The sequence below is a fragment of the Papaver somniferum genome, chromosome 1 (genome assembly GCF_003573695.1).
Source record: "Papaver somniferum cultivar HN1 chromosome 1, ASM357369v1, whole genome shotgun sequence".
NCBI classification, from domain to species: Eukaryota; Viridiplantae; Streptophyta; class Magnoliopsida; order Ranunculales; family Papaveraceae; genus Papaver; species Papaver somniferum.
The window spans coordinates 241,192,281-241,207,388 of NC_039358.1; the positions used below are offsets into that span (position 1 = coordinate 241,192,281).

The window sequence follows — 15,108 nt, forward strand, 5'->3', positions numbered from 1 at the left end:
CTGCGCCAAACCGTGCCAACTTCAATGGGACTAAGACCACCCCCAGTATTGAGTAATGGAGTCAAGGGCGCACTAGTAATGAAATCTCCTAGGCTCTCAGGGAATTTACTGCCCAACTAAAGATTGAAAACCCCTGAAATCGAAGAGAGTAAATCATATGCTACAGCTGTCGCTGCCCCACTCAACACATCCACTAAATATTGAGCCCATAATCCATCACGACCGCACGATGTGTCTTTTGAGAAGCTTTTGATAGCATCAAAAACTGCCCTGGAATCCATCGTGACAGAGTCGGCTATGACCTCACTAACGGGAACCTCAGGAGGAATCGCAGGTGGATGTTTGTGGAGCAACTCCAAGTACGTCTTCTCACTGCAAGGAGCACCCCAGATGAAGATAACACTTGAATTGCAGCAGCAAAATGGCTGCAACCCATCTTCCTCCGGGAAGGTATCAGATTGTCCATACCTTGTCTTTTCGCATCTACCTTCTTGGAACCCGTACAAACCGGCTATTGTAGCAAGTTGTTTACCAAGGAGAGATAACCATTGGGATCCTTCCATACTGAAAGAGCCTTATTGATTGCAGCAACTTGCAGACGCTTTCTGTTGCCAGATTTAGCTTCAGCTGCGCTTCTCGGTTTGAACAAAGCCAGGGTACAAGTGGGAAGAATCAAGAGCTATAACCAAGCTGAAAGATTAGTTGGTTTTACTATGATTTTGTCGAGACAGGCCTTCAAAGTTCTCGAGAATGCAAGTCTGCACTGGTGAAGTATACATGTTACTGTTGTAACCTGTCTTAGGAAAACAACGTCTAGTAATTCAGTGAGAGAACTCCAACAGCGTCACTACCATCTTCCACAGTATCACAAACTACTTCACTTGCAATAACCGAACACACGACACTTACCTCAACTGGTTTAATTAGTTAAACCGTGAATGAGGAAATCTGCATCTGCACCGTTGAGAGGACCTGCAACAATGTCACCATGTACGAATACATCTCGACCTTTACAAGGTTTCTTCCAGGCATATAGCTTCATACATCTACATCAGAGCCACATACGCAAACAACTGAGGGTCTTCTCCCATGCAAGGTAAATATTCAAATTGTTGGCAATCAATTCTTTGCAGATGATTTTGTTATCCTATGAAAATAGGTGCCTTTCGTGAAGATGTCATATAATGGATCCCTTGGTATAACCTCTGCTATTAACTCCATCCAGGAAGCCATCGAAGTTCTTGAAAGGACAATGGCATAAACCATTGTCTGGTGCGTCTTCTGTGGAGGAAGGAGGTGTAGAAGAGCACAAGGACAGATGGGAAGATGGTGCTTCAAGCAACAGGGAGCGAGAAGAAGACCTGGTAAACCTAGACATGAAAACTGTGTATGAATCCTAGACTGAAAAACCCGAACCCTAAAAAAGAAAAAAAGAAAAAAACTGCGAATAAAACAATTGGGAAGGAAATCAAAAGTGGAAATCCGTGGCAAGGAGAGCAAATCGAAAACAAAAACCAAAGAAAAAATGGCTGAAATCATGATGAAAACGGTGGAAAAATCTGACAGAAAAACGCCTGAGAAAATCGCTGGAGCATTACCTGAGAGAGAAAAATATAAAAATAAAATCGTTCCTATTAATTTCATTTGTTTTTAATTCATTTCATTTTGTTTTTATTTTATTTTATTTTTTTCTTTTTTGGATCGATAAAAAAATATATGATAATGACCGGTTTCAAACTCAGACCATTTTTTGAATTTCATTTTACTCATTTTATTTCGGTTTCTATAATTTTTTGGATATATTATTATTTACCAGTTATAGACTTTAACAATCTAACTGGTTTTTGGATGATAAAGAATTAAGATATTAGCAGGTTTCGAACTAAGGGTTAGTGTTTATCACCGGACGAGATCATAAGTTTTTCTTATTTGACGTATGGTCGATTCTGATTTTTGGGTGCTTACAACGAAAAAAAGAAAAATAATTGAGGAGTATTCAGACGAAGGCGAGTCAGTAGTGGACTACGTAATAAAACAACAGAATTGCTTAGAGGGCGTGTCTAGATACATTCTCAGCAAATATGTTAGAGATTATATTGGTAATAAAATCTAGTTTGATTTTAAGAAGCAAAAAAGTTAAATACGGTGTTCGGATTTACGCTGAAAAATATTTTTTGACGACAATTTGGCAATGTTATTTCAAAACCGTCTTTTAAAAGCAAATAAGTTAACTTTTTGTGAAACAAATTTGTTTTATTTCGGACTTCTAAGTTCTTAGAAGACGCAAAAGCGTTTTTATTTCTAGTACCCAAACACGCCAAACAAACTTTTTTTACTCATTTTATTTCGGTTTCTATAATTTTTTGGATATATTAGTATCTACCGGTTATAGACTTTAACAATCTAACTAGTTTTTGGATGATAAAGAATAGGATATTAGCAGGTTTCGAACTAAGGCCATTAGTGTTTATCTCCGGACGAGATCATAAGTTTTACTTATTTGACGCATGGTCGATTCTGATTTTTGGGTGCTTACAACGAAAAAAAAGAAAAATAATTGAGGAGTATTCAGACGAAGGCGAGTTAGTAGTGGACTACGTAATAAAACAACAGAATTGCTTAGAGGGCGTGTCTAGATACATTCTCAGCAAATATGTTAGAGATTATATTGGTAATAAAATCTAGTTTGATTTTTAGAAGCAAAAAAGTTAAATACGGTGTTCGGATTTACGCTGAATAATATTTTTTGACGACAATTTGGCAATGTTATTTCAAAACCGTCTTTTAAAAGCAAATAAGTTAACTTTTTGTGAAACAAATTTGTTTTATTTCGAACTTCTAAGTTCTTAGAAGACGCAAAAGCGTTTTTATTTCTAGTACCCAAACACGCCAAACAAACTTTTTTTACTCATTTTATTTCGGTTTCTATAATTTTTTGGATATATTAGTATCTACCAGTTATAGACTTTAACAATCTAACTAGTTTTTGGATGATAAAGAATAGGATATTAGCAGGTTTCGTACTAAGGCCATTAGTGTTTATCTCCGGACGAGATCATAAGTTTTTCTTATTTGACGCATGGTCGATTCTGATTTTTGGGTGCTTACAACGAAAAAAAAGAAAAATAATTGAGGAGTATTCAGACGAAGGCGAGTTAGTAGTGGACTACGTAATAAAACAACATAATTGCTTAGAGGGCGTGTCTAGATACATTCTCAACAAATATGTTAGAGATTAGAGTGGTAATAAAATCTAGTTTGATTTCTAGAAGCAAAAAAGTTAAATACGGTGATCGGATTTACGCTGAAAAATATTTTTTGACGACAATTTGGCAATGTTATTTCAAAACCGTCTTTTAAAAGCAAATAAGTTAACTTTTTGTGAAACAAATTTATTTTATTTCCGACTTCTGAGTTCTTAGAAGACGCAAAAGCGTTTTTATTTCTAGTACCCAAACACGCCAAACAAACTTTTTTTACTTCTCGATTCTTGGAAAAGAGTTCAGCTTTTGATATCCCTTCGTAGATTAAATACGAGTGATCTGAATTCAAAATTCGTTTTTATTTGAGATAATTTTGGTGAGTATTTACACAACAAGATAATGTGATGATCCTACAAACCCTAGAATGATTATAATCTGTATTTGAGATATAATGGGACACACCTCTCCATCACAAGTATGACCAACTGCCTCATTCAAACCACAAATACCCAAAAAATTGTAGATTCTTATGTGTCTTACAGATTAGGCAAGGTAGGCATGATCCACATGGGAATTCCACCTAAATCATGGACACCGATAGAACAGACCAGGTGACTTGGATAGTTTCAAGTTAGTTGCCTACGAGTCCAAGACACTGACCATATCTAGACCACATCCATTATTTGTCTGATGTCGACTGCTAATTTGGCAATCTATCATTTTCATTTTTAATAGCATCTTAAAAATCTCTTTTTCCATGTCTATTAGGTGTCCTTTTGTTCTGTCTAGATTATTCTTTTTTATATTAAAACATTATGACTTTGAATACATATAAAAAGGAGAAAATAGCCGGCACAGGTTTGTAACAGTCAACCCAAGTTAGGTGTGTCAGTGGATATACCTTGGACCTAATTCCTTTTTAATCGATAAAGAATTTGACGATACCGAGTTTTTCAGATCAGTAAATGATACGATCACTTTGCCACTATACAAGAAAAATATTAGAGAAATCAATTTATTTAGCAAATATTATAAATGAACCCCCAAAATACACAGAATAATACCGTCACTTATATTATTTTATGAGTCCCATGGTATTCAGCTAGGACCTGGGACAAAGCCAAAATTTCCAGGCTGGAGGTGCAAAATTTTGTCTTGGGTGCAATTTATATTTTTGCCGGAGGTGCAAAGAACAAAGACTAAGCTTGTCAATAGCCTAGGATCACCAATTCTGCTTTGGAACCTCAGAACCGAGCGTCGGATGCAACTGCACACCCCTGCACTAGGCTGGCTCCACCCCTGGCTGAGACTCAGAATTCAGCTTTTAGCAAAGCTAAATGCATAAAATAAAGTGAAGGTATCAACCTGGACAAACCTCTTTTTTGTGAAGGACAATGAATGAACCGCTGTTAGTTACGCGTCAAGGAGAAGAAAGAACAGTAGTAGTAGTACCACATGGCCACTCACTCATGAAGCTTAAAAAAGAGATTCTATCATTTTCTTCCTTTTCCAGTGAATCAAAAAAGGTTCAGGAAAGTGGAAAGACTTTCCAGTCAGGCAGTAAAATTTGATGAGTCCAGATGATTTATCTGCAGAAAAGTCTTATATATATTGAAGGACCATGAATCATTATTTTGCGTCAAGAAGAAGAAAGAGTAGAGTAGAGTACCACCACATGGCCAATCATGACATTAAACAGAGATGATGGGATTTCATCATACTTTGGTCAATCATCAACTTTAAGTTTTCAGGTAATACTATTTCTTTTCAGGAAAAGTGAAACTTTTACCTTTCCACTTTTTCGTATAGGCAAAAATAGAAAAGTGAAAGTATCACTTTTTCTGAAACAGAGGGAGTAATATGTTTCCCAGTTACAAGTCTGCAATTGGCATTCACTGTTTTGCAAGACTGTAATCGCCATTCACTGTAGATTTGGATATGATCAGAGTCGGGTTCATGCAGGTGGAAACAGTCTTGGTTAAACTGAGGTCTGGACTGGTTGGTTGAGCAGGAGCGAGTCTTAGTACCATCAATTGGGGAAGCGGGGAAGCAACCTAAGCACGGACCAGAAGCAACTAAGGAATGGAGAATGGAAGTTTTGGGCATCAACCTGTCCGCCTTGTCGTTTCTTCTGTAATCAAAGCCGCAGTTACCAAGTTAGATTTCATTCGCTGGTTAGTTGGATACCAGATTTTTTAGTTGGGAACTTGGGCATGTTAGGTGGCTTGCTCTTTGAAGTTAGTAGTAGACGGAAGGAAGATCAACAACAATTACAACGCCGTGATCTGAGTCAAGCCAGGAGGTTCAAATTCAGTCGTGTATTGCATTGGATTTCAACATTCAATAACTTTAACCAGTATTACAGATGCATCTGCAAAAACATCATACTCCTATGAGAAGAGAAGACAGGCATGGGACATTGAAGTTAAACGACCAAGCTGCAATTCCCATGGGTAGATTTAGCAGTTTTAGCTCGTCTGATACACCCATAGTTATGGACAAATAGAACGGTAGAAAAATTACAGATGATCGGGCGAACAAATTCGGTACTTGTAATGCAAATAGGAATTTTAAAAGTTATGGTGCAGCAAAACCCCATCAGCAGTGGTCTACGTCTGTCTAATGTTTGTTCGGTTAAGTAAACTGGCAACAGAACTACTCTATCAAATGCAGAAAAAAGTAAGCAGCAATGAAATGTGTAACGGCACAAAAGTAACTCCTACTCAATATGATGTCCAGGAACAGTTCGGCAAATCACAACATATTCACATGGCATAAATCACACATTCCCATCGACAGCCTCAGTGATTTTCTACTTTCTGACAATAAAAGCATCCATGTTACTAATAAATGGTACATCACCATCTCAACCAAACATCTACAGGGCCTACAGGGTGTAACAATGGCATAGCCGAGACATTGCAAACAAGTCATGAGATTAGGCTATCCATCACATTAATGGCACGGAGTGGGGGGGATCAACCGACCCACCCAAAGCATGAAATACCCCATGGCCTGCATAGCGCAGCGCAAGCACGGAAAATCTGAGCAACTAACCTACATAATATACTGCGCCTACGTATACCGAAGAACGACATGTTTAGTTACATACATCATGATCTAGTCAAGCCACAAAAGTTAGTAGGAGGGTTGGGAACTTGGGGATACTTGGTGGCTGTCTCTTTAAAGTTAATAGACAAAAGGAAGATCAACAACACCATGATCGAGTCAAGCCACAAAGTTCAAATTCAGGTTGTGGATTGCATGGATTTCAACATTCAACAGCTACACGACTACTACAAAGGCATCTGCAGAAAGGCAATATACATTACTGTGAAGAAAAAGAGAGGCCTGGGACATTAAAGTTAAACGACTGACCTGCACTTTCCCATGAAGCAGTTTTAACTCGAGAGATACACCATAGTGAGGGACAAGTAGAATGGTAGAGTGATTACAAAATGAACAGATGAACAAGTATCACACTTGTGATGCAAATAGAAATCCTTCAAAAATTATTGTGCAGCAAAACCCATCAGCAGCGGTCTAAGTCTAATACTTCTTCGGGTAGGTTAACAGGCAACAAAACTACTCCAGCTAATACATAACAAAATTAAGACATGCTACTGGTTGATAAGAAGAAATGAAAAAGTAAGCGGCAACGAAACATGTAACAGCACAAGGAACTCCTACACAATACGATGCCCTTGAACAGTTCAACAAATCACAACATATTCACATGAAAAGAGTCACATAATTACATCAAAAGCCTAGCTGCCTAGATGATTTTCTACATTCTACCAATAGAAGCATCCATATGATTAGAACATGCTACATTACCATCTTCTCAACCAAACATCTACAGGGCGTACAGGGTCTAACAATGACTAGCTGATAATTAGCAAACAAGTCATGATATTAGGCTATTTATCACATTGATGGCCCAGATGGGCACCAACTGAGCAGACCAACAAAAACCCTGGGCCTACAAAGCGTAGGGAAAGACAAAATATGGGAGGAACTAACATATACAATATACCACATCTATGTATACCAAAGAATTCTACGTTTAATTACATATATCTGATATGTTCAGTAGCTACACATAAAAGTTACCAAAGCACACAACATATTTATGTTCTTTGATGTTTTATCTTTTTGAGAGAACAGAGATTTCACATACCTACGTTATTAACAACCATTTCTGCATGTAAACGGAAAACATCATGTTCAGAATGTGACCCCAACTTATAATCAGCCGTAGCATCGGATAGGATCATTGCAGCCTTTCTCAGTTGACTGCCTGAAACCAAAGCGACCGCCCTTTGCTAAGTACTGCTGATGATACTCCTCTGCTCTGTAAAACTTCTTTGCTGGCAAAATCTCAGTAACAATCTTCTTGCCTATAATCTTTTCTTGTCGTTCCATAGACTCCTTAGCTGTTTTCTCCTGCTCTGGTGAGTAAAAGTATATTCCTGATCGATATTGTGTACCCACATCATTTCCCTGCCAATCCATCAATACATGTAACTGTCAGAATTAGCTGAATCTCCGCAAGTGATGGCATTTCCTTAAAACAATGAAACATGGATGCTGATTCAATGTTGACATATTGAACTTAGTTATTTTTCCAGTAAACAAAATTCTCCAATGAACTTAACATGATCCTACAATCACTGGATTTACCAGCACTACAAAGGCATCTGCAGATAAATCAAATTCACTACTGAGAAGATAAAAAAGAAGCCTGGGGCATTAATGCTAGACGACCAAGCTGCACTCGCCCATGGCTCGAGAAATACACCGTAGTGATGGACAAGTAGAATGATGGAGAGATTACAAAATGAACGGATGAACAAATATCACACTTGTAATGCAAATATGAATCCTTCAAAGATATTGTTCAACAAAACCCCATAACATTTGTTTGGGTAGCTTAAAACAGGGAAACATTCATGCCGGGTCTATGTTTAATAGGAAATTTATGTTCTTAGAGGAAATTTTTGTGAGTGCTACAACATTTGTAAGAAAATTCAAAATTGAAATAAGCAGCTGCAGAACAAATCACACTTGGCCCTTCTATTCATTGCAAGCTAAAGCAGAGCTAATTCCTCAAGACCTCAAATTACAACAATAAATGATGAGTTCCCCCCATAACCAAGTATATTAATGCATCAATTCGGCCAGGTGAAGCCCCTGTCATGGGGAGCTTGGTCACACGAGAACAATACACAGATGCCTTAATTGGTATTCAAGATGACATTTACTTCTGTTTCAGTGGTTCTCGAAATTGTATGTGCAGTTATCCATAATCCTAAGGCAAGATCAAGGTAAATATCCGATTTTCATTCAAGTCACAAAATCTATGAGCCCAAGTAGTGAACAGTTTTATTCAATTACTTCTTGTTGTTCTTAAAGTACCGATATCCTAGCTTACAACAGAGCTGATCAAACTGAAGGACGCTTGATATTATAACATCTCTTACACGAATACTAACGCCCTACCGTCGTCTATACTACATAAATCAAGTTACACACACTTTTACAGAAAGATGAGATCAGTAGAAATCTGACCAAGTTATCTTAAGCCAAGATGAGCTCAGTAGTAACCATATACAACTATCAACAAACATGTGCAAAATCGTGCCTAACCCTGATATTCAACAACAATCAAATTGCTCTAAACACCATATATGAACAGAAAACTTGGTCCTAATAAAACAAATTACATTTTTACCTAAAATTCAAAGAAACAGAACCCAGAATTCTTACCCTAAGTATTCAAATTGACCACAAAAACAATAAATTGAAGCTCAAACCAAAACCCAAATCAAATAAAAATTAATAAATCTAACCCTAAGCATCTCCAATGAACTTAACATGATTCAGAACAGGGACAAAATAGACCTACAATCACTGGAGTTACCATTACTACATAGGCATCTGCAGAAAAACCATATACACTACTGAGAAGAAAAGAAGAAGCCAGGGACATTAAAGCTAAATGACCGAGCTGCACTCTCCCATGGCTTGATGTATTAATTTTAGCTCGAGAAATACACCATAGTGACAGACAAGTAGAATGGTTGAGAGGTCACAAAATGAACGGATGAACAAATATCACACTTGTAATGCAAATAGGAATCCTTCAAAAATATAGTTCCAACATAACCCCATAATGTTCGTTTGGGTAGGTTAATTAGTGAAACATTCGTGCCGGATCTTAGAGGAAAAATCTATGAGTGTTAAAACATTTGTAAGAAAATTCAAGATTGAAATAAGCAGCTGCAAAACAAATCAAACTTGGCCCTTCAATTCATTGCAAGCCAAAGTACTTGGAGCAAAGCACACAACAAAATTACATACATCTGATATGTTCAGTAGCTACACGTAAAAGTTGCCAAAGCACACAACATAACTATGTTCTTTGATGTTAAAACGGTGAAAGACTGTGCACCAAAACCCCATAATGTTCGTTAGGGTAGGTTAAAACGGTGAAAGATTCATGCCAAATCCGTGTGTAAAAAAGCTGTGAGTATTAAAACATTTGTAAACATATTCAAAATTGAAATACGTAGCTGCAGAAGAAATTTCACTTGGCCCTTCTATTCATTGTTAAGCTAAAGTACTTGGAGCTTACTCCTCAAGATCTCAAATTACAACAATACATTAATGAGCCTACTTGCACGGGTATCCCAAATAACCAAGCACTTTGATGCATCAATTCGGCCAGGTGAAGCCCCCGTCATGGGTAGCTTGGTCACACGAGCACAGATACACAGATGCCTGAATTTGTTTTCAAGATGATATTTACTTCTGTTTCAGCAGATCTAAAAACTGTGTTCGCAGTTACCCATAATCTTGAGGCAAAATCAAGGTAAATATCCGACTTCCACTCAAGTCGCAGAATCTATGAGTTCAACTAGTGAATAGTTATTCCTTCACTTCTAGTTGTTCTTTAAGTAATAATATCTTAAGTTACAACAGAGCTGATAGTACTGAAGGATGCTTGACATCATAACATCTCTTAGACGAATTCTAACGCCCTACCTCTTACATAAAGCAAGTTGCACATACTTTTACAGTTTTACAGAAAGAGTACCATGCCAAAATCTTACATAGTTATCTTAAGCCAAGATGGGCATCCGTATTATCCACATACAACTACCAACAAACATGTGCAAAATCCGATTTCATTAAGTTTCAGATTATATAGGCTCAACTAGTCAATAGTTATTCATTTACTTCTTGGTGTTCTTAAAGTACCAATATCCACTCTGTACAACAAAAGGAACACTAAGAATCACTTACAACAGAGCTGATCCTACTGAAGGACGCTTGACATCTTAACATCTCTTACATGAATACTAACACCCTACTGTCATCTATACTACGTAAAGCAAGTTACATATACTTTTACAGGAAGAGTACCATGCCAAAATCTGACCAAGTTATCTTAAGCCAAGGCCGAGATGGGCATCAGTAGTATTCACACACAGCAACCAACAAACATGCGCAAAATCGTGCCTCACCCAAATTCAATCACTAAACAACATGTATGGACCTATGATTTAGTCCTGATAATCCAAGAAATTTTAATCAACTCAAATTCAACCAGAATCAAAAACCCAAAAAATTTCTTACCCTAAGCATTCAAATCGACCACAAAAACAGCAAATTGAAGCTCAATTCAAACCCCCCCACATCCCCAAATCAAATCAATTTGATAAAAAAGGGTCTTACCTGACGATTAAGTTGAGTAGGATTATGCCTAGACCAAAACATATCAAGCAAATCATCAAATTTACATTCTTTAGGATCATACTGTACTCTCACAACCTCAGAATGATTAGTAGTACCAGTACAGATATCATTATAAGTAGGATTATCAAGAAACCCTTGACTATACCCAACTTCAGTTTTAGTAACACCAGGTATTCTCTGAAAAGCTAATTCAACACCCCAGAAACAACCAGCACCAAACTGAGCAAACTCTTGACCTGGTGATGGTATATCTTCATCAGGAGATTGAGCAATTTCTGATGCTCCTGATGATGATGCATTCATTGATGTATTTGTACCAAACCCTAACCCTAATTTACCTAACCAGTTCATTTTGGGGGTTGTTGTGGATATGGTTGTTCTTTGAGTGTTTGTTGGGAATGATAAGGGCTTTCGGGGGAGTTTGAGAAAGGAGAGAAAGGAGGTTGATGAGGCAGAGGAGGAGGAGATGCGGGAGGTGATGAGTAACAGAGACGAAGATGAAACAGAAGTGGATATGGATTGAAGCATTTTGAGGAAACGTAACGGAGATGATGAAGGAAATAAAAATGATTTTTTTGTTTCTTTTTTTGGGGTTTTGTATACTTGGAAGAATTTGATTTGTTAATGACGTGGATGATTCGTCATCACTCGTGAAATTACGAGGTTTCAGGTTCGTGACAAGTGATCCTACTAGAATATTCGAGAAAAATTGAAAAGCCTAGTTTCTCACCCGTGCTTGTTTCTTGTTGTTGCCGTTCAGCTTTGTCCGCAGTTTTTGCAGTCCAACTGATCGAAACTGTTGCAGTCCAGCTTAGTTCGTAGCTTCTGCAGTCTAGCTTATTGCGGTTGCTGCAGTATATCTTAGTTCGTAGCTCCTGTAATTCATCTGATCATAATTGTTGCAGTGCAGTTTTGCTCGTTGTTGATGCAGTCCAACTGATCGAAGCTACTGCAATCCAGCTTTGCTCGTTGCTAATCCAGTTTTGTTTATAGCTCCTGCAGTCCAGCTAACCGCAGATGCTGCAGTCCCGCTGATTGAAGCAGTTGCAGTTCAACTTTATTCATAGTTCCTGGAAATCAACTGATCGTAGCTGCTGCAGTCTATCTTCATTCATCGCCCCTGCAGTCCAGCTGATCGCAGCTGCTGCAATGCAACTTTGCTCACAGCTCTTACAGTTCAACTGATCGTAGTTGTTGCAGTGCAGCTTTGCGCACACCTCCTGAAGTCCGGCTGATCCTAACTGATACAGTCCAGCTTTGCTCGAAATTATTGCAACCCAGTTTTGCTTATAACTGTTGCAGTTCATTTTTTTATGCTTGTTGCAATCTAGTTCGCCGCAATTATTGCATTCCAATTCTGCTGCCACTGTTGCGGTTCAGTTATATTACTACTGTTAGTTTGATTCATATAAACTATTTACGACATATAAAGGTCTATGTCAAATCTAATACCACATCCAACCGATGGGAGGTTTAGTGACACACAAAGTTTGTTACCATCTGATAGACGCATTTATCTCCCTATTTTGATCTCGATTTTCTATTTTGTTAGTACCCATTTATGTACTTATTTGATTATTTATGTTTTGTAGGTGATTTTGGAGAAATAAGCTTTTACGGGGAAATTGGCTCATAAAGTGCTATTTGGACCCCCGGGAGAAAATTACTACAGGCACCCCAAGAAAACCCCAGAAGTTACAATTTGTTCCCCACATGCAATCAGATCCCAGTGTGGTTAGGGGGCATCTTCATCTTCCCCAATTCAAATGCAGATTTGGCGGAAACCTTTTTATTCACCTGCAAAATTTTGAATCAGCCTATGAACGTGATTTTAGACGATTCAAGCACTAAGTTTGATTGAGCTGGACTTGTATGGGATAAACAGAGTTAGCTTGGGTATTTTATTCAATAGAATTGGGCTGGAATATTGATATGAAGTTAAACAGAGGAAGATAAAATATCTGGGGTTTTGTTATTGTTTTGGTCGAGAATTTCATGGAGTTTTTGGAAAAACTGGAGTTGTATGGACCTCTTACGGTAAAACATGCAGGGTAGTGCCTTTCTGTCGAAGGAAAGCAAGATTTCCTTAAGTTTTCGATTAAACAGAGAAGGTTGGATATTTTTTGGTGTTGAGTTTAAAACGGGAAAGTACGTGGATTGAAAAAAGATTCTCGGGATTTTGTGGTTTTTTTGATGTTACATAAAGATGATGAGAAGATATCTACCAATTTTACAGAGTTTGAAACATCCAGAAACGCGTGAAAAGAATAAAGAAAAGCTGATTCTTGGGATGAAAGAAATATGAAGATTTCTCGGGATTTAATGCCCATGTTGTCTGTATATTTATATAATCGCTCCTCCGAGCAAACTCATCCATCTAGATCATCCCCGCTGCTGATTCAACTGCCATCCCAACAACATGATTCTCATATCTTCTGGAGAAGAGAAAACAAGGATCTAACTCTTCCTATTGGAAGTCGACCCCCTACCTCTGGCATTCTCCGTGGATGAAAGACGTGTGTTACCCACTGTACTAGAAACTTTACGAGGAATCTAACCTTTATAGCCATTCATATATATATGTTAGAGAACTACTCGGTTGAACTCGCAAGTGTTGCTATCTCAAGCTTGTTTATCAAGTTTAGTAATCAAAACTATCGGACTTGATTTCTAGTCTACTTATAGTAATGTCTCGGACTAGGATGTATTGTGTAGTTGAGCTTTAGAATTCACGGTGTTCATTGATTGAAGAAGAAGAACTACCAAGGAGAGCTTGTGGTCACTTCATCAACAAAAGGTATGTGGAAACTGAAACTGATCTATCATTCAGAAAGTGTTTTTCTACTCTATCTCCCTTTTTGAGACAAAAGTCGTATTACTATATAGTATTCGATTATACACATTTGATATTTCGAGATGAGTTTAACTCGCTTACATATTTCTCGAAATATGTGTTGGTAAGCTTTCGCTTTAACCAAGTTCATCTTATATTCTTGACACAAGTCAAAAGATGATCATGTGAAAATTTCCAAGTAACATCTTACATGATTTGTGTGATACGGTCATTTGATATAGACTCGAAATGTTTCGTATTGATTATTTCAATACCTTGAAAATCGCTTTGATGCTAATTTTTAGTGAAAAACAACTATTTTCAGCCTCTAAGAAAGTTGTAATGATTGAAATGGAGTTTAGAACGACTAACCATGATTGGATATAGCATAGTATGCGTACTTGCATATATGTTGTCCATATTTGAAACCATGGTATGCATACACGTATGTGTACTGTTTGGTTTGGTGAAAGTCCGGGAACCATGGTATGCATACATGTACCCGTACTCATTGGTTAAGTGAAACTTAAGTATGCAACCGGTATGCGTAGTGGCGTATATTTCAAGTTCCGAAATTCTATTGAGGTTAGTGGTATGCTTACCGGTATGCGTACTGGCAAACCCAAACTTAGTCCGACCACTTAGGTATGCAAACCGGTATGCATACCTAAGCTGGTTAAGTTCTAAAATCGGTTATTCATGAACTAATACATTTATAAATTAAGGAGTGAAATCTTTTTCAAACCTTGACTATAATGTTCATGAATTGATTCGAGAGAATCAAAATACATTTTGCTTCAATTGTGTCTTGTATACTTCTACGAGATTATAAACAATTGAACAACTCCATAAATAGTCTCATTTGAGTCATTTGAACTATTTATGATCAAGATGAATATGGTTAATATGAAAGTGCCGAGGTGACTAACTTCGGTTAGTTATTGTTGAACCAACCATATGCACATGTTTAGTACAGTTACCCTTATCTAAATGAAGCACATTTCATTTGTGTGTAACAAGCTAAGACCATATAACAGTGGAGAGATATTGCTTTGGTTTCATGCAAACTTAGCTTGACTCTTAGATCAGATTTCATCTAACGGTGAATATTGATTTCTTCGTTTCAAAGCTATCAAACTATGATTTGAAAACTATATATCGGAGAACTCTAGCAACTGGAAACCTAATCCCCGCACCCCCTGTGTAATATTAGTTGCGACTAGAGTCGATTCTCCTTTAACCTTGGGTTTTTCACGAAACCCTGTAGGTTAATGACTTGAAGACTTCATTGGGATTGTGACGCCAGACCCA

The 15,108-nt window shown here is 37.6% G+C and overlaps 1 protein-coding gene across 1 annotated transcript; it reads right to left on the reverse strand.

Annotated features, from left to right (window-relative positions):
* Window positions 1-7,215: 7,215 nt before the first annotated feature.
* On the reverse strand, window positions 7,216-11,536 carry LOC113321609 (peptide methionine sulfoxide reductase A1-like). Its single transcript, XM_026569499.1, has 2 exons — window positions 10,944-11,536; window positions 7,216-7,706 (listed from the first exon to the last, which is right to left on the reverse strand). Exons 1-2 carry the CDS (start codon window positions 11,490-11,492, stop codon window positions 7,455-7,457), a joined length of 801 nt encoding a protein of 266 aa, XP_026425284.1. The 5' UTR covers window positions 11,493-11,536; the 3' UTR covers window positions 7,216-7,454.
* Window positions 11,537-15,108: the final 3,572 nt, after the last annotated feature.